Genomic DNA, 24,222 nt, shown 5'->3' with positions numbered 1-24,222 from the left:
TTTTGCACTGTTTGCCTGATCGGGGGGCTGCTGACATCAGCTTTAGAATTTAAAATTTTCATATTTATTAATATCACTTTAAATGTAACATTCCGCTTAATTTATTTATTATAACATAAAGGAATTTATAGTCTGTATAATATTTGACCTGTGTTTCTCTCTCCCTTATCTTAAATGTGTGCTTCTCTGTGATAATCACGCTGTGTGTGTGTGCGTGTGTGTGTGTCTGTGATCTGTACATGTGTGCATGTGGGTTTGTATGAACCTGTGTGTGCTTGTCTGTGTTCTGTGTGTTCACTTTGTTGTTTTTACTTGTATAACTTCAATGTTTAGCTTATAGTCAATATGCTTCATGTACAGCTGCTTTGTAACGATGAAAATTGTAAAAAGCGCTATATAAATAAAGTTGAGTTGAGTTGCGAGTTGAGACATTGTATATTGAAAAGGGCATTGAAAACATGATATTGACTTAAATGGATGGATTGTCTCTATATCTTACCGCTTACAATAAACAAAAAGAATTCAATAAAATCTATGATGAACAGTACAACCCACAGAGCACAAAGCCCAAAGATAAAAGCTAGTAGCATCTAACCTCCCTTGATCTTCTTTAATCCTACCATTGATGTCAAGTGTAGTGACCGTGTAACATAGCAACTGCAAATATTCAGGCTCTCACACAAAATTTCAGTATTTCAAATCCATCTTTTGTGATTTATTTCCCATTCTACTCTGATTTTCTTTAACATTGATGCCTGCATGGAACCTGATTGAAATGCAATACTGAAGCAGTTTGGGTGGAATACTCCAAAAAAACGGACAACATGTGTATGGATTCAATACCGGCTGCTATTCTGTTCCTATAAATACGGGACGATTATGCACTACATAGGATGGCCGGCAACCCTAAGTGCATCATCTTGTTAGCGCAGCTACTGTAAAGAAACACAAAAAAACAACAAAAAACGTTTGTTTGCTCTGAATAAAGCATACTGTAAGGGCCAGTTTTCTGGTGTATGCTAAGCCTTGTGGACCTCCGGGAGTCATTTAAAATTGTGGATGCTACACTAGCTGCTAAACGTTAATTGCAGATCAGTAAGCTAGTGCTCAATCAGCCCTGCCTGCATCTGACAGCTTATGTCAAAGCTTTTCAGTGTGTTTAATCAGCCTCCAACGCCGGCAGCCTTAGCCTTCATCTGTGACTGAATCTTAGAAGGCACACACAGGAAGCCAGCGCACCGCATTACCTTACCGTCAAAATATTGTGGAATAAACACTTGGAGACCGTGTCAATTAGGCTAATGGACCCTGAGCCGTGGCTATAATCATCGACCCATGCCAGGTGTCTAAGTGATGGACTCACGCAGGTACAGATCTCGGAAAAAAAGTATTTATACATCATGTCTTGAGCAAAGAATTATTAGGGATTTGAAAAACGAGAGCGTCATGTCACGAAGGAGCATTGATTTATAGGTGATCATTTTTAAAATCTGTTTGACTAAAGGTTGGTGCAGTTGACTAAATGGATGGGCGGTTCTACGTTGCAGCATGTCAAACTTTGACACGTTGCGATAAACACATTCAAACGTTATGTGAGTTAAAAAAGTGTGAATGAAACATTCATAGTGCTCAAAATGACAAGGTAAAGCTAGGAATTTCCTAACGATCCTAACGTTTTCCTAATGTTTGTTAACGTTTCCCTGCCCATTTGCATTACTGTACTACAAACTTGCATTACTAAAAACAACACTCAAAAAAGATGTGTGAAATAATAACACATTTTTGGTGTTATGGAATTTCAACACATTATGATCCAAATTTATCCAACATACCAAACACGATGACGGTCGCTGTAGCGCTACGTCTCCTAGCAACAACGTTACTAGCCAGACAGGTGTAGTTTCCCGAGTCGGACAGTCTTGCTTCATTGATGATCAAATTGTGGTCGGCACGGGTGTCAATGTTGACGTCGTCAAGAGAACTCACCGGTTCTTCATTCTTCAGCCACTGCACCTGAAAAAGACGTGGAAGATTTGACAGGTTAAAACCTGCATTTTTGAATAACCCTTTAATAAAAGTTTACTGTCAATCCAACCCGAGGGAACCCATGCAAATGCGAGACCGTGTGCAGAATGTACCCCCACTTTACACTTGGATTCTCTATTACTGACATTCAAATCAGCGATCCAGTTTTTTTAGATCACAGATCCATCTGCTTTACTGCAATGTTTCTCGGGCGACCCACCAGGTCTGCGGTGCAAACCCGATGGTCTCGCTATTTTAGGGACAATGCAGTGGAAGAGTTCGCTTCAGTGTATAAACCTTTTGATCCTGCGGACTTCACGGAGACAACGCCCCGGAACCCTAATGTGACGAGTACCTCCATTCATTCAATGATAAGTGTATTTTGAACTCTGTTGCACCAATGAAGAGAAAACGCCTGAAGGAAAAATCTGAACCTTGGTTTAATGACTCAATCCGTTCGCTTCGTCAAATATGCAGGAGGTACGAACGGAAATGGCTCAAGGATAGACTACAGATCTCATATGAACTTTTAAGGGACTCCTTGTCTGCTTTTCAAAAAGCAGTGGCGGCAAAATCTATATATCCTAACCCTATTAATAACAACTCTCACTCGCCTAAAGTTCCATTCTCAACAATTGATCGGGTTCTAAACCCTGTATTAAATGTTTTTACTAATTTATCTGATACATTGTGCGATATAACTTTTTAACAGTGTTTGTGGAGAAAATGTTGAGGCCTCAAATAACGCAACCCTTTTTTGATAGCAGTGAGAGGCTTTCTCAAACCATGTGGTTGACAGCATGATGGAAGGAGACATCACCTCCAGCCAATTAAAGAGCAGAAACGTCAAAACAGTCTAAAGCCATATCAATGAAACAGCAAGCATTTCAATGACCCCTGCGTGACCTATGACAGACTGACAGATTGAAACTCAGCATGTGCTGTGGTACTACAGTAGATGCGCCGGCAGTTGTTCAGTGTATTTAAGATCTAAGTTTGGCATTGCTGTGTAGTTATGTTGAAACGTGATGACTAGGTCACAGTGTATAGATCAATTGTCAACTTGTACAGTACATTTTCAGCTATCGGTAAGGTCAAGCCTGATGTTCTTTCACGGGACTTAGAGGGGATTGTGAGGTCACGGCCGATCTGGAGTTATTTATTCAGCTTTGACATTTGCAGACGAGATTCATTAGGATTTACAAATGTAGTGACGCTGTGACGACGCTCCCTGCTCGCATGGTTTATTGTGTAAATTGCGATCGTTTTCCACCAGCCGCCACTTCTAAGTTGGTCCATAGGGGCGGCAGTCATCGGGCCATGGGGACACGGGTTGATTTATGTCACGGCATGTTCGCAGATTAAAAACACAGCACACCCCTTGGGAAGCTCTGTGTATGTGTAAGTTCACCACCCCCCACCTGCGGAAGAAAACCACAGCAGCAAACACGAACATGGGGTGGATAAAATTGCTCAAGTCTCTCTCTCTAAGGCATGAAAGAATAATGGAAGTATTTAAAAATCAATATATCAACCATCAGATTGTCATGTGTGAGAGATTTCTCTCTTTCTCTCTCTCTCTCTCTCTCTCATATATGTGATGGCCGGAGAGAACTCTTTCATCATATGCTTTTAATTTCACTCTTTTCTCCGTTCCAGACCAAAGCTCCCAGATTGACAGAGGCTCTCTCGCTATCCCTTCCCTGTTTATTCAGCTGGCCGTCAATACTGAGTTGGCGCCAGGTAGACTTACTAAAAGGTGCTTTAAGCGATATTTTTATGGAACGGCAAACACAAAACGTCCTCATTACCTGATGGATATATCACTGTAATAGGTGTCCAAGTATCACTAGTTTGTAATGTGCTAGTTTGTAATCGAAAAACACAAAATAATGGCCATGGCTAGTTCTTTTGTTCAGCCGATCAGAACAGTCAATCATTTCAAACTTGCACAGAGCATATCTGTGGTTTCACCGGACACACGCGCCTGGCCCAAAGGTAACTTTCGGTCTGTGTTGGTTTATCAGTCTTGCTAGTGGCAAATTTTTTTTTTTTATAATTTATTGAATTTATATGAATTAATATTAATATGTTATTGTATAATAATAGTATTAAATAAACAGTTTGTTGAATTGGTCGTGTAACTTAATAATTTAAGTTTAGCCAAGTAACGGTTCTTCTACTGGTGGTAACCCAAAATAATACTGGCTAGACATACTTTTAATTTGCTATAGCTAATGTCATTTACTTGTTATTTCTTTTGCTTGTTATCAGAAATAATCTGCGGGGACTCTTTTCTTTGCAGAAATGTACCGGAAATTAAGTTTCGGCCACAAAAGCACAAAAGCACTAACATTTATGTTGTTGCTTTGAGAACGTCTATATAAAAAATGAGCGGTTCTACTGTATCATTGCCATTTAAAAAAAAAAGTGTTACATGGCTTTGATAAACACATACATGCAGGACCCTAACAACAAAGTAAACATTCAAAATAAATCAAGTCAAACTGGTTGCCTCTAAAAACCAAACTTATTAAAGAAACCAAATAAAATATGCATGTTTTATAGTTGATTTTATCTCTGAGTTAAAGGCGGGGTGTCCGATTTCTCTTAGCCGTTGTTGATGTTCAAATCACCAAAACAGACACACACTGTAAAAATGTCAGTAGATTCAACAGTAAAATACCGTATAAATGCTACAGTATAAAACCGTATTTCATAAAACATGTAAAACCCGTAGAATTTACAGTGGAAAAGCTGTAATTAGTTTTACGGAGTAAGACCGTACATTTAACAGGTAAAAACATATGAAAATACGGTTTATTGGAGTAAAACATTACAGTACATTACTGTATTATTTGCTGTAAAAAAGAACGTCTTAAAAATATTCTTATTACAAATACATAAACATATTTGACTCCCCTGTGCAGTGTGCACTTAAACACCACAATGCAGGACACACTTAACCAGTTTTAACATATGTGTGTTATAAAATCATTTTTTTGTGTGTAAAGTTGTAATATAATGACTTCTATACATTGTTTAGCTTACATTGTCTGCCTAAACCCCCCAAAAAATGTCACCTTGACATTTTTGATCATTTAAATATTGTTTTTATGTAATTAGCAGTGATTTTACATTTTTAGATTGTGTGAAACGAATTTTTTGTCTCTGCACTCAAGAATGTATTTTATGGTAAAGCAATCAACTCAACAAGCATTTAAAACATAACCGTTAAGCATCATCCAATCAAGATATACGTTGCACCTTGGCACCTCTCTTTCGCATGCAGCGGATGTTAGACATTATCCTTAATAGCGTTGTCAATATGTATATTTCTCTTAAACAAACGCATCAATTCGCTTCAGAAGACCTTTGTTAAGACCACAGAGCCGTGTCGAGCCGTTCTTCTTTAATCGATGGATGCAGTTTTGGAGCTTCAAAAAATCCCCCCCCCATTCACTCGCATTCTGCCGCTTGGAAGTCAAAGAATACGTGGTATTATTACTCTAACTGCATTATTCTTCAAGAAGAAAGTCACATTCACTTAGGATGCCTTGAGGGTAAGTAAAACATAGGGAAATTTTGATTTTAAGCATGATGTATCACTTTAAAGAGATAGTTCTCCCCAAAGTGAAAATTCTGTCATCATTTCTTCACCCTCAGGTTATTCCAAACCTGTATAAATTATTTGTTCAGTTGAACAAAAAGGAAGCTATTTATAAGAATGTCAGTAACCAAACAGATCTTATCCCTCATTTACTGCCGTAGTAGGGAAAAAAATACTATGGGAGTCAATGGGGGATGAGATCTGTTTGGTAAATGACATTCTTACAAATATATTCCTTTGTGTTTAGCAGAACAAAGAAATATATACAGTACAGGTTTGACATGACAAGAGAGTGAGTAAATGATGACAGAATGTTCATTTTTGGGTGAAGTATCACTTTAAATGTAGACTGGACTGAACGATTTTAATTAAACCACTGTATACCAGTTGAAACACGAGAACAGAAAAATGCACTAATATTTTGTCTTAAATGCCTGCCAGTCTTTATTAAAGATACTTGGGACCTCACTGATGTCTTTGTCTTTTATAGATTTTGATGGGTTTTGATGATTTGATTTAGGTTTGCAAATGTAAGATATTTATCAATTAGTTTAACAGTAATTTTAATAGTTTCTTAAAGGTTAAATCTGAATGTTTAGCAAATAATTATAGGGTTTGTTTCTCTTGTTTCATGTGGAGAGGGGCGTTTTGGCCCTTTTGGCCTTCCACATGCTCTCTCCAGGTCTCGTCTTAGTCCCCGCCCTCTCGTTTACCCATTATTGATGGTTAATGTTTTCATTCCCCGCACCTGTTACCTCTTGATTTATCCCCTTTATAATGCCCTTGTGTTTTCTGTCCCGTGCTGGTTCATTGTTATCTGTCACTCGTCTCATGTGGCGAGTTCCTGTTTGAGGTCAATGTAGTTTAGTCCAGTTATTTGTACCTGATGTCAATGTTTATCTTTAGTCTTGTCCAGTGTAGTTTAGTCTGTGTTCCTGTCACTCCGCCATGTTTTACTTTGTCCTTTGTATTTTGCCCCTCGTGGGTTTTTGTTTTGTCTTCTGTTAATAAATGTCTTGTTAACCCCTTACCCGCTGTCTGCGATTGGGTCCTCCGTTCCTGTGTTTCCGTGTCTGCCTCCGTCTCATGACAGAAAATATTAAACAAACCCCCCTTTCAGCTGCAACAGCCACCAGAAGAGCTGAAATGTTATCAGAGGATGACCAGTCACAACTTGATGCTGCTATTTGTTAATCTCAGTTCAGCAGAAAACAACACTTTAGTTTTCTTTTAAAGTTGTTAATGTTGAAATTAATGTATGTTCAGTGCAGGTTTAGAGATTAGGGCATTTTGCACATTTTCCTTCATTATATTGTTGTCAGAAATTGTTATGCCGTCGTACAGATATGAAAAGACATGTTTATTTCTTTGGTCTGCCAAAAACCATCAATTCCTGATTTTAGGCATTTAATTGTCCGGACCTCGGCTGGTAATTTTAGTTGAAGACTCCTGTCCTATTAATATGATGCAGACAGACAGCAGCTGAAGAGAGGGAGCGCAGCCGAATAAAACACAGGGAGGGGCCTGAAAAAAAACAGCTTCATTTTCACAATCCTGTGAAACTTTGAATGTGGGGGAGCACGTCTCACAGCTCTCTCTGTGCCACGTGTTATCCCAGAGAACGGCATCGCCCCAGGCCACTGTCTACATCGCCAATGCCAAGATCCACCACTGCTCAAAACAAACAAACAATTCATGTTCAATTTACTGATTTAGTCATTTCAAACGCATCCACGCACGGTGGCAGGTAAAACACATGGGAAAGATATCATATTTTGGTTAAATATAACAATTTAGACCTTTTCTCTGTAGCCAATCCAATCAAGTTTCACTTTATTTGATTGAAAACCATCATCGACTATCATTCCAGCCCTGGGCTTGCCAATGCATTGAGCATCAAAAATACAGCCCGACTTCACCACAGAATACCTTCCCACAAACTCCCGTACTGCTTGTTATCTAAATACTTTCATTTTCTTTCTACTAATTATTTCTGTTATCTGAGACTTAATCTAAAGCTTTTGTTTTATCAGTGCCTCTAACTCTTTCTTAAAGAGCCTGCTGGTTATAAAGTGTCTCGTTCTGTGAGAGTTTGTGTTTTGTATTCTAATCGCAGACTGTTTCTGGGTCTGCACGAGTCCTCTGGTTGTTGCTGGGAGATACACAGAGGGACAGATTCAAACGAGTGCGATAAGCCTCAAGACGGAAAACAGGGGAAATGAATTTGCTTAATTATCACATTTGTTCCTATTAAGCCCCTGTGAAAGTGGACTGCCGCAAGGCCCACCAACTAAGCCTCTCGGAGGATAACACAGATAACCTCTGATGTCATGATAACCCAACCTGTTTCTAGACAAGCTTTAAAGGGACAGCAGCACCATTGTGCAGCTAATAGGGGTATGAAGAGACACGTACCCCACAAGATGAGAAATTTAGGTGCATTTTGAAATAAGTTTGTAATTAATGTAATTATATTTGAATTAATTATAATATGATTTAAAAGTGGCGGGTGCATCTTCAATACTAACTTCACCATCAAATTCATATCATGCTGATATCATAAGACAGCATTCTTCCTCCATGAGAAATTTTGTCACGACTCTGCTTTATCTTGTCATGGTTTTCTTGGTCTTGTGGCAGAGTCGTGAGAAAGCCATGGGGTGTTTATCTTTTGACATCCCATGTGCTTTCTCATGTCTCGTCATTGGCCCCGCCCCTCTCGTTTCCTGTATTACTTCCTGGCCGTGTCTCATGTTCCCCACCTGCCCTGTGTTATCATCCCTCGTTTGTCTTCCCTTTAAATAGTCCTCATGTTTCATTGTCTTGTGCTCGTGCATTGTATATGGTGTTTCTTGTGTACTGTCGTGTGCGTGTCCATTACCTGCTCTTGTGGATACCCATTTTGGATTACCTTGGTGTATGTTCCTTGTCTGGTCTCGTTTATGGTTTGGTATTTAGTTTTGTTTCAGGTGCCTGTCTGGTTTTGTCTCCCACGTGAGAAGTTTTGTTTTACTAGTTTTGTGTATGTAGTATATCCTGTCTTTGCCCCCCATCGACAAGTAATGTCCTTGTAATATTAAATAAACCGTAACTCTGTATCCATTTATATTTCTGTTTAACAGACACAAAGCGAGTTCCAACCTACAGTATTCTGAAAAAAATTGCTTCATACGACACAATATAATTTATTATTATTAACTAAACTTATTTGTCTAAAACCTCACAAAAAAGTATTTTAAAATGACCAGAGAAACACCCATTTTGTAGAATGAATTTTCATACAGATCAAAAAACAAACATTACATATAAAATGAACGAATTTGTTTATCCTGCATGACATTGTGTCGACACATTCTAGCAGATTGCAACATGTCAAAAGTCCTTAACACTTTAAATAAAACCGTCTCGGTGTGAATGAATAGGGCACGTACCTAACAGGTCAATTCAATTAAACCTGTAATGGGTAAAACACCTCATAACATCGTCATTCTGTGCAAAAATCACCCCGCAGATTTACATTCATTTAGAAGGAAAGTGAAAGTGACAAGAAGGCAATTACAGACGGAGGTCTCGTTCGGTTTTGTTCTATCTCACTCAATTAAGTTCCAGTTTCATTAATGTCCCTTTGAATCACTTGGCTTCAGTCAGGACAGCGGGCCCTCACGAGCGCCGCGATGACTTTCACTGAATCACATTAAAGAAATGAACTTTACCAATCCAATGGAGCTCTTTCGGATGCAAGGCTAGACCGGACCGGACGTGTCCTTCCTCTTCATTCTCCTCCTGACAGCGCGGGCCACGCTGTGTTTATTGCTGATTAATTACATTTTAAGCACTTTAAATGACTTTGCTTCATCAGACTGAATGATTAATTGCATTGCAGGACAAAGATTGTGAAACTAATATGGGCTTAATGATCGGTCTGGTCTCTCCAAGTTATTGAGAGGCGTTTTTCTTCTCATCCTTGCTGTGAGTAATCTGTATGAACTTTACTTTGACAGCTAATATCACACTTTCATTTCCTTGTTGGTGTAATTGTTTTAATTATGTTACATTCATTATTCAACAGGGATGATCTTATAGCTCCAGGGAAATGATATTTTCTAAACAGCTTTCAACCAGGGAACAAACAAAGGACAGCGATGACGCGTGCCAGAATAAACAATGACAAAATTGTTTTGAGCCCGTGACCTTTAGGAAATGTCTTTGGAAAAAATGAAATACATGGGATTTAATCAAGTTTTCACGTTTCGCTGCCAAAATCAAGAGCAAAATAATTAACCCGTGAGAAGCGGAGAGGTGGTGTCTTGACTACAGCAACCTGGCAAACCTCTCCAAGCCCTTGATCAATTTCCAGTGTCAGCCAGACTTGCGCTCCGTCCAAAGATGGTATCAGCCAGTCAACAGGGGAGCCATTTTGGCTCAAATGTCTACCCAGTGGCGAAGTTCTCCGGCTTGACCTTTAGACTTAGAGCGGTAATGATTACAGAGGGAGAATTCAGCTGCCAACCTGTAATCTCCAGTGACAAACCCTTCTGGCACCGCGCTCTTTGGACCCAGATCTTGGCTTGCTTTCAAACATCGCCTCGGCCTGGCTAGCGGTGCTTCAACACAATGACTATCCGTTTCGACAGAAGCGCCATGTTGGCTCTAGTAACTATTGATTAGCTGTAGCGGTGGTGGTGCATGGCTTCTTCCCATCCACATTACAGACAGCAGCACACCGTATACAGCCATTCTGGCTCGATTTCCAACATGACAGATGGCACGAAATGATTTTTTTAGCTGATGTTGAAATGTGCTCATGGTGGCCTAGTTTACGCGTCGCTCTTTCTGAAACAACTTCAAAGAATTGGGAGCGTATGAAACAACAAAACAAAAAAACAAGGAATCTGTCAGCGGCGCTTCCATCTTTCCTCTGAGCGGCACACACAGCGGTATCACTTATCATCTCTGTAGAAAGTGGGGGATGATAATAATATGACACTGGGTTTATGAGAAGCAATTGCCAGTTTGATTTCCTCTAAGCACATGAATATCCTCCTAAGCTTGTCACAAAACTCTGTAGGAGGCTTGATATTGCACTCTTGTCACTGAGGTGAACTTGAGCAGAGAATCAAACCAGAGTTTTGAGCCGTTCAGAATGAATTGGGAATGCTTTTTAAATCCCGAATTTGAACCGAGGGAACAAACGGCAATCCAAGTTAAACCCAAATCCAAGTACAATGAAATGTACGGTGTAAGGTGTATTTCATTTTCCAATTTGAATTACTGAAATGTTGTTATCGATTATTTTTTTAATGTTATTGAGAATATTGCTGTGCAAATTTGTGAGCTGTTTGACAAATTTGCTAACTTTGGTTGCTTTTAAAAGTGCTCAATAAATAAGTATTGATTGATATTGATCGATTAAAGGAACCGTTCACCCAAAAATGAAAATTCTGTCTTCATTTACTCACCCTCGTGTTGTTCCAAACCTGTATACATTTCTTTGTTCTGAATGATGAACACAGAGAAAGATATTTAGAAGAATACTTGAAACCAAACAGTTCTTGGCCGCCATTGACTATAGGAAAAATAGATTTATAAATTTCTTCGTTCTGTTGAACACAAAAGAAGATATTTTGAAGACTGTAGGAAAGCAAACAGTTCTGGGGCACTTTTGAAAACCATTGTAACTTTTCCTGCTATGGCAGTCAATGGCCAAATATCTTTCTCTGTGTTCATCAGAACAAAGAAATTAATACAGATTTGGATACAGAACTTTCTTTCAATATTATTCAGGGAGAACTGAGATGGACCTTATACTGAAACATCCAAACATGCTTTTAGCTAATGAAACCGAAAAGGTATTTGCTAAAAAAGCCTCCCAAAGACGAACACAAATGTACATACAGAGAAGATCCTGAAGCAAGTATACAAATGCACTTAACATGACACACAGAAGCACTAGCTGTGTCTGAAACCGCTCACTCCTTCACTATTCCCTACATAGCGAATGACATTTGAGTCCACTATATGGGGAAGAAGTGAATGAAAATAAGTGAATGATTTCGGACACTGACGTAATATAACCTGCGTCTGACAGTACTGTCAAGGACATTCGACATAACGGTTATATTACACCTGTGTGGCTTCATGGATTGCTTAATAAAATGGTAAAGTTCATTTTCATCTTATTCGTCACGTTTTCGTATTAGTTTTTAATGAAGAGAACAAACAAAATAAAGCACCACTGTCTATAACATTCATTTAATCTGTTTATTCTCAAAAACACGAAAATAACTGTCAACAAGAACAAACACAAGTGTATAAATGTGCATTCGTGGCATTAACGGTCACTCTCATCCAGCCGATTCTAATCAAGCGGTCGTGGCGTGTTGTATCATGGGAATTAGTGAGTGAGCGAGTGTACATCGAATGTACACTCAAAATTAAAGTGCGTTGTGGGTAAAAAATAGTGAACGAATGTAGGGAGTAAGTAGTTCACTCAGGTTTCGGACACCACTACAAAATGGCGGACACCCAATATAGTGCACTATATAGGAGATAGGGAGCGGTTTCAGACACAGCCACTGTCTCATAAATGCGAACTAAATCCTCTATATCATGTTGGCTAAATGCGCTCATCTGCTTATAAAGCAAACTAGGTTTGACATTTAAAAACAAAGTTTACATATGACGGATTTATTATTCATCCGTCTATGTTCCATAAACTGTTGAATCCAGGCCAGAAGAGGGCGCTGTGAATGCACTCACCTCAGCTGCAGGCACTCCCTCTGGTGGGCGGCAGTGGAGAACGATCATGCCGTTGATTGGCACCTCCAACCCCTGCGGCTCCTGTTCAAAATTCTTCCTCAGATCTATATGGAAAGGAAAAGAATATTGGTAGCAGGTAGCTACTGTTTTAATAGTTAAAAAAGCAAAGAAACTAGAAAAAAGTAAAGGCTGGAGGATTGTTTAAGTTCAAGCAGTTATCCACACTGCTGTGCGATGTGACAATCACAACTGATCAGAAGATAGTTAAAGTGAAATATATGTTTTGACAAGTGGTTTTGAGTGGAGATGTTTTAAATATATTTCTATGGAAGGTTGTGGGATTGGCAGCATACTCACAAGACTTATTTTGGAAGTGGATTGTGGGATTGATAGGGGCATGAAAAAACACATGCCCCAAAGGTAATTTCTGGCGTTTTCCAGTGGTTTCTTAGGCCTTTTTAACTTGAACTTTTTGCTTTTTTATTTTTATGGTGGAAGTTAAAGGGCTGATCAGCTGGTAAAACTATTCATATTTAATTTAAACCATTTGATGCCCGAAATGACACACATTACCTTTAAACAAGCTATCCCATATGGTTTGTTAAACTTACATGCGATGCGGACAGTGGCTTTGCGACTCTTGGAGGTACCCAAATGACTCCATGCCACACACAGACACCAGTAGTCCTCTGGCCCATGGAAGTCCTCCACCTGCTGTCTGGAAACATTTATCATCACTTCACGGATCTTCAGCCCTGCACAAAGACAAAAGGAAGAACTGTCAATGACAAAGAGACTTTGGTTTAATCCAAAGAGCTTTAGTTTATAATGACTAAAGTAAATACAGTCAAACAAACAGCAGATGCTAAAATTAAAAACCAGTTAAGCTGTATTTCCTCAGAGGGTTAGTGTTCAATATAATCGTCCCTGGTTTTTTACCAAACATATATTGAGAAAGTACAAAACAGTCTCTTTAATACCTGTTTTAAAATATCAACTGTGCTTTCAAATGTACATGGACTCAAATATATTTATTATGGTAACTGTATAATTATACACACTTACTCTATGTCAGCAAAGTTTAATTTGTCTATTTTAATTTCTCCCGAGAAGATGTTGACACTTAAATGAAACGCTCCAAGTCTCCATAACAATAAAAGAGAAACCTCTAAGCAAAAGTAGTTTAGTAGTTTTCATAAGAGATGTTTTGAGTATTTATCAACAAGGTTTATTGAACTAAAAGCTTGCGGTCCTTATATACACTTGCATGAAATGAGACCAGGTAAGAATAGAATAGAAGAATAGATTAAAGAGACTACATGATGTGAGTCAGAGTGTGGGAATTATCAAAAAATACTGTTTCCTATAGAGAGAGTTTTCAAAAGCAATCCCCGGGCTCTCTTCCAAAACCGCTCTATAATGTATTCTTCCTGTCATAGGCCTAATTTTAGTGCTGTTGTCGTGCCGACCAAACATTAAATTATGCAGGCGACGTTTGAGGTGGTGGATTACACTCTCGCAGGCAATGCCCAGAATGCTCTTCAAAACACAACAAAAATACATGAGCCAGGCCAATGCTGGAGAAACATTTCTTTTAGAGTCAAAATATGCACCACAGAGAGAATCCCTATAGAGAGACTTAATGGCTAAAGTAGTAAAAACATTTTTAAATGAAACCGCACTGTGAATTAGCACCAAGTTAAGGGTGAGCGGAGGCAGAATCATGACTATGAAACTCTTTCACAGACGGCAGAATTAATGCAAACCTCCGTGTGGGTCTCTGTGGGTGTATTTGCAGCGCAGAGAGAAAATGAGACTCATCTTTAATGATATTAAGGTAAGCAAAAGAAAATCTATTTGAAATTGCTCAGTCCGAAAAGGGCGCGCTATTCTGAGATAAGAGCAGAGAGTCTCAGTCACTCAGAGAGGTGAGAGCGAGGGAGAAGATTTGAAATGAAAAGGGAATTGCTAAATAAAGGGAAACCGAGTCAGGTCAGGACTCTGAGCATCTATAATCCCTTTAATCTGAATGATTATCTTTCAAACAGGCCTGTGGGGAACAGAACAGAAGAGACAGAAGAGAAACTAAGCTTTCTGTGCCGAAAGGAGAAGAGAAAGATAGCAACAGACACCTTCAGTATAGCACACCAGCTCCAAATACCTGCCGAATATAACTAATCAAAAAAATTCCCGCTGACTGTTCAGATGGCGCACGGTATATAGACAAGATAATGTGACTTTGCCAAATATATCGTCTGTGATGCCCCTGAAAACTCCTGTGGATAATACTGTGGAATACACTTTTAAGATTGTATTGAAGGGTATATGGGACGTAAATTAGACCTCGAAATAACTTTGCAAAATAGCCTGTTGAGATAAGCTACTAAGCATGCTGGGAAACACTTGCAATAAAAGCATATACTGTAGATAGAATATGGAATATTTTAAATACTTTTGCTCTGCCTCATTACCTGAACAGTCATCTTGGTATATTTAAGGAAATCATATCAACCATGGTATTTTCTTTAAAGAAGTGAGAGACACTGGACCAGTAGTTCTCAAACACTTCAGGCCAAATGCAATCTTTGAAGAAACTGAAAATTTGAGTTAATGATATCAGTATATGCCAATAACGTCATGTTTAAAATCAATTAGGGGTGTCACAATATAACTGTATTGTCAATAAGATTATCGATATTGTGTTAATTCACACATATCGTAACCTACTAAGTACCAGTTTAAAATTGTACAATGAGACCCCAAACCTTCTGCCTCCCTGCAATTGTATTTAGTGTAATTAATTGACCAAATAACACACGAAACAAATGCTTGCCTTGAAATGCTTGGATCTGCTCTCTGTATGGTTACCTTATACACTCACCTAAAGGATTATTAGGAACACCATACTAATACGGTGTTTGACCCCCTTTCGCCTTCAGAACTGCCTTAATTCTACGTGGCATTGATTCAACAAGGTGCTGAAAGCATTCTTTAGAAATGTTGGCCCATATTGATAGGATAGCATCTTGCAGTTGATGGAGATTTGTGGGATGCACATCCAGGGCACGAAGCTCCCGTTCCACCACATCCCAAAGATGTTCTATCGGGTTGAGATCTGGTGACTGTGGGGGCCATTCTAGTACAGTGAACTCATTGTCATGTTCAAGAAACCAATTTGAAATGATTCGAGCTTTGTGACATGGTGCATTATCCTGCTGGAAGTAGCCATTAGAGGATGGGTACATGGTGGTCATAAAGGGATGGACATGGTCAGAAACAATGCTCAGGTAGGCCGTGGCATTTAAACGATGCCCAATTGGCACTAAGGGGCCTAAAGTGTGCCAAGAAAACATCCCCCACACCATTACACCACCACCACCAGCCTGCACAGTGGTAACAAGGCATGATGGATCCATGTTCTCATTCTGTTTACGCCAAATTCTGACTCTACCATTTGAATGTCTCAACAGAAATCGAGACTCATCAGACCAGGCAACATTTTTCCAGTCTTCAACTGTCCAATTTTGGTGAGCTCGTGCAAATTGTAGCCTCTTTTTCCTATTTGTAGTGGAGATGAGTGGTACCCGGTGGGGTCTTCTGCTGTTGTAGCCCATCTGCCTCAAGGTTGTGCGTGTTGTGGCTTCACAAATGCTTTGCTGCATACCTCGGTTGTAACGAGTGGTTATTTCAGTCAAAGTTGCTCTTCTATCAGCTTGAATCAGTCGGCCCATTCTCCTCTGACCTCTAGCATCAACAAGGCATTTTCGCCCACAGGACTGCCGCATACTGGATGTTTTTCCCTTTTCACACCATTCTTTGTAAACCCTAGAAATGGTTGTGCGTGAAAATCCCAGTAACTGAGCAGATTGTGAAATACTCAGACCGGCCCGTCTGGCACCAACAACCATGCCACGCTCAAAATTGCTTAAATCACCTTTCTTTCCCATTCTGACATTCAGTTTGGAGTTCAGGAGATTGTCTTGACCAGGACCACACCCCTAAATGCATTGAAGCAACTGCCATGTGATTGGTTGATTAGATAATTGCATTAATGAGAAATTGAACAGGTGTTCCTAATAATCCTTTAGGTGAGTGTACATATCATAGTGAAAACTGAATTTATTTATGAGTTAAAAGTAGCTCTCTTTAATCTCACTGCTCCTCGCCTTCACAATATCCAGCATCTAGATACTGCTCACAGACTTTAAGAGCAAACCGTGTAACACAACATCAAACTTTTCGTGTAACACAATTTTCAAACTTTTCGTTTGCGTCCTGTGAAAGCATTTACTATGCATTATTGAAAAGAACAGAATCATACAATGTTGGGAAATGTAAACCAAATGTATAACTTTGGTGTTTTTTAGTTCTGGATACAATTAAAAATATCAAACTTGCGTAAAACAGAAATGGCACATTGAGAAATTCAATGAATATGGTGAGAGAAATGAAAACGTTCTGCTGGGTTGACCAAGTACACAGGGAGTCTGTAACGAGGACTGTTTAACAGAGTAAACCAAGTATGGGTTGCAGATCCATTTGCAGCTTTGAAGTTGATTAAATGATACAAAATAAAGAAACTCTTAACCCACATGGTCAACTCAGAACTAGAAACATAAGATATAACAGGACAAGAACCATATACAATACATCGTACACCCAATACATCGACTAACACAGGACAAATGAAACACTATGAATGAGGCATTTATATAGTGCTTATCTGTGTATTGCTGTACACCCAAAGCGCTTTACAGTCATATGACGGGGGGTCTCTCCTCAACCACCACCAGTGTGCAGCATCCACCTGGATGATGCGAAGGCAGCCACAGTACAACGGTGCCAGTGCGCTCATCACACACCAGCTATAGGTGGAGAGGAGATAGAGCCAATTCAGAGGGTGGGGATTATTAGGAGGCCATGATTGACAAGGGCCAGTGGAGGGGATCTCTAGGGACTAGGGATATTTATACACATAGGATAACAAGCAGGCAAACAAGGAATGCCTGACAATAATTAACACTGAATCAATAATCAAAGAAACTACAAAATGACATGGGGAAACAGGAAAACAAACTAAGTTCACACAACACTGGAAAATCCTCAACAATCATAACAGAACGCCCCCTCTAAGAGCGGACTCCAGCCGCTCCACAACAAAACAGTCCAGGTGGGTGGTGGAGTGGAGGTGGAACTGAGCGAGAGATGAAGGGCCAGGCCCGTGAAGGGGAACAGGACTTGGGCTGTGGAGCAGAGGCAGGTCTGGGCCGTGGAGCAGAGGCGCAGGCTGGTCAGGCGGCCAGCGAGGTGAAGGCAGGGCTGTAAGGCCAGTGGTGGCCTTCTTGGACGAGGCCGGGAGCTTCGGTGACTCAGAGGCCACAATCTCGGCAAAGACAGGAAGCTCAGCAGGTTCAGAAATTACCTTAGGAGCAGATGAACAATGCACAGCCCAGACACACAACAAGGCAGCAGCCACAACTGGCAGAGCTGACTACAAGGGTTACACCAGGAACGGATATCACCAGACTTGGGACCACCAGCGTGGCAGCCATGATGGCTGGAGGTTCTTGGAGCAGGCTCTGGGCTGGCGGCCATCTTGCGAGCGGGCTCTGGGCTGGCGGCCAGGCTCCTCCTCCACAACGGCGACTGTGAAGGGAGACCCCACCGATGACAGAGCATAGTCCATGAACTGTGCAAGCGACCCTCGAGGACCGTACCAAGTCAGGTGAGTTTTTAGTGGTTCATTTATACCATACAGATAGAAGTCAATCAGGGCAAAATCAGGGTAATTAACATGGTGTGCAATATCCAAAATGTCTCTGGTGTGGTCCTCGAGGGTGCGGCTACCTTGACAGAGAAGGATGAGGTATACTGCTGGATCCATTTTGAAGGTCAGTCGATCTGTAACAAGTGTTTAACAGAGTAATCCAAGTAAAGGTTGCGGATCCATTTGCAGCTTTGAAGAAGTTTATTAAATGATAACAAAATAAAGATCAAAACAAAGAAACTCGTAATCCACATGGCAAACTGTGAACTAGAACCATAAGAAAAGCTCTACCAGAACCAGATTAACCCAATACATCAACTGACACAGGACAAATAAAACACTAGGGATATATACACATGGGATAACAAGCGGGCAAACAAGGAACACCTGACAATAATTAACACTGAACCAATAATCATAGAAACTACAAAGGTACATGGGGGAACAGGAACTCAGGAAAATAAACTAAAAGTCCACACAACACACGAAAATCATCAACAAATCCTAACAGATTCTGGCAAGAAAACAGAACTTCCCAGTGATCTAGAATCATCCAGGGGTACCCAGAGGAACAGAGATGCCCGAGCCAAGTCTGGAACAAAGCGTCAAACAAGCTTACCACCATGGAAACCGTTTCGCTGGAGGCACCGTTGACTTTAAATAAACCATATAAATCATGATTTCAGGCCCAGGACAGAGACAGAGTGTGTGTGTAGAGACAACAGAAAGTAGAAAGACTAAAGCATGACTAATGATTATGAATGTGTGACATATGGAGAGCGTTAGAGTTTGTGCCTGTGTTGCGTGTGGCCTTAAAGTAATCAATGGTATTTGTGACCGCAAACTCATCGTTTCTGATGCATCCATTAGAATAGAAGAAAGGAAATCCTCCACAAACCAACAGAATGGGACACAGCTCATGGCTGCCAAAGACCTTAAAGCAACGGATAAAGTATGAAACCCAGATACGCATCTATAGCTCTTCCAAAGTCTTTTGTATTCCAGTCTGGTGTTGCTTTGATACACACTTGGCTTCCTTGGACATTTTGGGTTATTTTTTTCATGTTGCTTTAGTAAACGCACAAATACACAGACACACATATGAAAACCTTGTGTTCCTGAACTTCTTCCAAGCCTTGGGCCAAATATGAGTTACTAAAACGTCTGAGCATCCATCATGAACACAGCTCTTTCTCATCGTGTGGCAGTTCTAAGCAGAATTTACGTGATTACACGCACGGCTGAGAATGTCTTATTTGATTTGTTCATGAAATATTAAAAACATTATGTTTGACATGCAGTCAGGCTTATGCAATGTCAACGCACCAATGCTGCGCCAAAGCGCTTGTGGAAATTATTTTTGCTGGAGGATTTTTTTGTGTTATGATCTAGATGAACTCTGATTGCTCTATGTTTTAATACACTGTATTAGTGTTTATACAGACAGACAGACAGATGATGCTGTTTATTTAAATATTGCATTCTTTATCGCCCCCCCCCCATCACCCTCCCAAAGTAAAACAAAGAGGTACAAAACATACATTTGTCCTTGCGATCATCCAAGTTTACAACCCAAAAATGAGAATTGTGATAATCTCCGTCGCAGCACAGCCTCATATTTTTGTGGTCTTAAATTTCAATCCATCTTCTTTTTCACATCCAAGCAGCCTCTAGTCTCCATCCCTGGCCGTACTTTTCACACCAGATTCAGAGTTGGGGAGCCCACGGTCTCTAAGAGAGTCAGTGGCGGCTTTGTCGGTCTTTGCTAGCTTATTCCCCTTATCCTCATTTCCTTTCCCGTCCTGTTCCAACATTTGAAGAGAGAGCAGTGCGTGTGTGTCTGCGCAGAGGATCTGAGTGGCAGTGGAGAATTCTGGGAGAGATTTGGGGAACTTAATCTGTGTCTTACAATAGTAACACTGTCGCACTGCCACGTCCAAAGTGTCCTCTCTGTTTCTGTCTCTCCTCTCTGTCCTATTCTCTCAGGGCTTGGCATAGCCAACAAAATCTGATTCCTAGCCACATATTGGCGGCCATCGGGTTGCAGCTGTGTGTATGTGGGGATACTGTCCGACTGTTGGCTTAGGGCTCTATCTCAAGCAGTCAGAGGTCTGTACCAACTCTGTGAGCCTTCTGATCCAGTTGGCATGTACCGCGGGTGTGTTTGTGTGTATGGGTCCATCTGCGCATATAGGGCCACTTCAGGGATTAACAACATCGGGTGAATGTACAGGCGACGCCTGTCAGCTTCTCAGTCTGGAAGTGTTTCATGATGCATAAAGGCTGTATTTATGTGATAAGACAGACAGTTTGGGACTGCCATGAATTTAAAGTCCTTTAGATTGGCAGAATCTGGCACTTGTGTCTTAAATGACAGTGTAATGGCTAATCCTGCATCAAAGCCCCTTGTTAACAGAATTCTGAATTTTTTAGGAAACTTCTCTCTGGGTTTTCCATTTTTAGCTGTTCATTCACAACAACCTTCGCTCGGAGTTTGCTCTGTAGCAAAATATGTAAAAATAGTAGATTACACATTATGTACATTTTGTTAAATGAAATCATTATAATGTTGACATATATTAAATAATTACATAATGATATAATTACACTCTTATTTGGAGGATTTCGTTTTTCTTCCATTTGTAACTAATTTTTTACTTCCACAAAGAATCATTCAGCATTCAGAATTTATAATATTACATAGTAATATTGTTAAATATTAAATCCACATTTATTTATATAATATACATATGCCCTTGAGATTCATCACTTATTTGGTTTCTTTCTTTCTTTCTTTCAAAGTCTTTCTCTTCATTGTCTTTGTCCTTCCCGAATCTCAATGCATTTTGTCTTGGGTCTCTCTTTCTCTGTTGGAGGTAGATGATACGGCGCAGTGGGCTAGCTGTGATCCTAATGCAGAATGTTGGACGTCGATCCCTCTTGCAGTCAGCGAGCAGCAGGTGAAGACCATCTCCTGCTCCATCTTTTGCTGTGTCCCTCTTTGTGTCTTCCAAGTGTCGTGTCTCATCTCCTGCACACTCGTAAGCCCACTGAAATGACTCCATAGGAGAAATAACCCTTTGACCTGAATGAAGTAAATAACCCTTTGACAGAAAATTGAAATGTCTTATCAGTTTCACACCGACCGTGCTGTTCATATGGGAGGCAAATCCTGCCAAATTTAAATAAATAAATTAAACAATGAAAATGAAAACCAGATTAACAATTTCATTATACACAACTGCGTGCACAATATGTGCCGAAATGAAAAATAAAATGAAATTATTTTATTTTCATTTTCATTTTTACACTGACAATGCGTTGTCCCTGTCAAATTGAAAAAGAAAATGCAATTGGTGATTTGACATTTCATTTTCACTAAAATCTCGAGGCAAGACAAATGTGAAAGCAAATGTGAAAAAGAAATTGTAAAAACATTTTTTTACAAAGGTTTTATTAATGTTCACGCAATAATACTGACACAATTCAAATTAAAATGTAAACTTTGATTTTCATTTTATTTTATTTTCTCTTCTCTTTTATTTCATTTTCGTTTTCGTTTTGTTCGGTTTGAGGTTGATCATCATACGAAGTGCTGCACTATGTTATGAATGCATGTTTTAAATGATGCGCCTGTTTAAATTCCTTGAAGCTCAGCTGTCATACCAAAAAAACCATCTATAGTTCTAAACCAAATGGTTTTGAAATTAAAAAATGTGGCCTGATAACCAAAATGATGCAGGTTTGAAACCTGGATTTTATTTAGTATCTCATTTTTAAAATTAATAAAAAAAATAATACTAATAGTTAAATAAATTCAAATACATAAAAAAAACGAACAGATGTATTTTTGATGACTGTTCCTTTAAATCTATTGGTCTCTTTTCTCCCACTTCCTGTCTCCTCTCACCCTCTTGACTCTTAAATCTTTACTTTCACCATGTATTCCCTTTATTTCTCTAAATGGAGATTCCTCCATCTTTTTGTAGCCACCTCTCAATTCCTCTCCGTTTTACTTCCCAAATCTCTCCTTCAACATATCTGTATTTTTACTCTTCTATAATAAATCTCTCCTGCTCTCCTTTTTTTTTATCTTTCTCTATCTCTCTCTTTCTCAGCAGGATCAGAGGCTTTGGCCGTGTGAGCCATATCGATCAACGAGCAGTGGGGTTACGTGCACTTGTGGACCATTGTTCGGCCCCGCCCTTCTGCTCTCTTACAGCCTATACCAGTCGTCATGACAACAGGTTGAGCATTACTTTATGAGCTACTTCCTGTGGTGGCCAAAGCATATTTAACATTTCATTCAGGTTACTGGATACGCACACCCCGTGTTTTCAGCTACACTATAGGTGAGTTTTATTAGCACATTGTTTACTGTGGCTAGGCTACATGGAGGGCTGCCGTCATTCGCTGTCAACTGCAGCCGTGACAATTATCACTCTCAGCAACAGGGGCATGTGACACCTCACGGGCGCTGCAGTACACAGAGACCTTTCGATATATTTTCATTAAGTGCCAGCATAAAAGCCACAGCAGTCCTTGTAATTATTAAACAAACCAGCACATTCTGTCACACAAAGGTGAGTGCGCGAAAGTTTTTTTTTTTTTTGTGATAATGCACTGAATGCACACTCCCAACGAACTCATCATGACTAAATGATGAGTCGTGACCGTACAATGAACCATCAAAACCAGAGGTGTGCTTTCGGGGTCGTGCACCTGAGGCTCCCTGCAGGGTGTACATTTTGCTCCTTCAGTATTTCACCCAAAAGGAGATGGTTTTATTACAATACCTATAGTTTAACTACGGTTTTTGTAGTAAAACCACAGTAAACATAAATTTACCATGGTCTCACTACAGTAAACACAGTTTAACTATGATATTTGTATTAAATCTATAGACAACATAAAATGTAGTAAATCTGCCAAAATAGCATTGTTAATTCTCCTAAATGTAACGTATTGGAATTAAATAGAATATGATAATTGAAAGAGAGTTGAATTGAATTGTAATATTGTAATATTCTATTCTACGGTATTCAATAGAATAGAATAGAATGCTGATGACTTCAAACTATTTTAAAAATATGATGCATTAGTGGCAAATGGAGCCATGAATGATGTGTGAGGTTATCATTGTGTTTTCAATAAAAGCGTTTTCTTTGTGGTTCTGCTGTTTGCCAGTGAATGTCGATGGTGTCCAGCGCTGTTAGTCAGCTCAGCTCTGACTGTGTGTTTGGCCACAGGGAAAATAGAGCTGGCTAATTCTGAAACACACCCACAAGCTGGCCACTTTTCCTGACAGTATTCATCAAACAAGAAAGAGGCAAAGCCTGAAATTTCCTTTTATATCTCTATTAATGCCTGTGATTCAAAAGATTCAAAACCAGTTACAACCAAGGACAATGATGATTATGGGTCAGGGTTGATGTTTCCTATTTGTATACAGTAAACATTATGCATATATCGCTGCTGTTGGATGTAACCTCATTATATTTCATGATTTATTCGCACAAATTGTTAATATTGGTCACCCTTAATGCTTTTCTATGGGAATGGAAAATATTTAATTAATGAAATGTATTAAAAAGAGCTTGTTAACTTTAAAAACACAGTGTTTACTTTTTTAAATAAGGTGTTTTTAACCCTGAAAGCCAGTTTTGGAGATACAAGGTTCTCGCCCAACAGCAACGATTTTGTATTAAACAAATATATATAATCAAACAGAGACGTACACAGTATCAACAGAATATGCATTTATTGTATAGGCTATTGTAAACTTAAAGATAAATATAATAAATGAATAAAACAATAAGACACTCCTGTTAACATTAAACATAAAAAGGAATGTCTCACATGCATTTTCATTTTGACAACATCAATTAGTGTCACCCTTAGTGTGTGGTTTTACAGCCTTAACCAGTTTCCACAAAATGGCACCATTTCAAAAGCACTGACAGATTTACCAACCATCCATCCATGGACAATTCCATTCTGCCCAGCAGGACAAATAATCCGAGCAGGCACGCAGGCAGTCCAAGGACACCTCTGTTCCCAC

At 39.6% G+C, this 24,222-nt stretch overlaps 1 protein-coding gene across 1 annotated transcript in view; it reads right to left on the bottom strand.

The window, feature by feature from the left end:
* unc5da (unc-5 netrin receptor Da) overlaps positions 1-24,222 on the bottom strand; it is a 167,231-nt gene that overhangs the window by 34,070 nt on the left and 108,939 nt on the right. The window contains exons 3-5 of the mRNA XM_057360337.1: positions 13,006-13,149; positions 12,395-12,498; positions 1,833-2,013 (exon numbers count right to left, since the gene is read on the bottom strand). Coding sequence (XP_057216320.1) covers positions 1,833-2,013; positions 12,395-12,498; positions 13,006-13,149 — 429 coding nt within the window. The remainder of the gene's footprint in view (positions 1-1,832; positions 2,014-12,394; positions 12,499-13,005; positions 13,150-24,222) is intronic.

This window comes from Triplophysa rosa, linkage group LG19 (assembly GCF_024868665.1).
Source record: "Triplophysa rosa linkage group LG19, Trosa_1v2, whole genome shotgun sequence".
NCBI lineage: Eukaryota > Metazoa > Chordata > Actinopteri > Cypriniformes > Nemacheilidae > Triplophysa > Triplophysa rosa.
The sequence above is the reverse complement of the archived record's forward strand: the minus strand, read 5'-3'. Positions and strand labels throughout refer to the sequence as shown.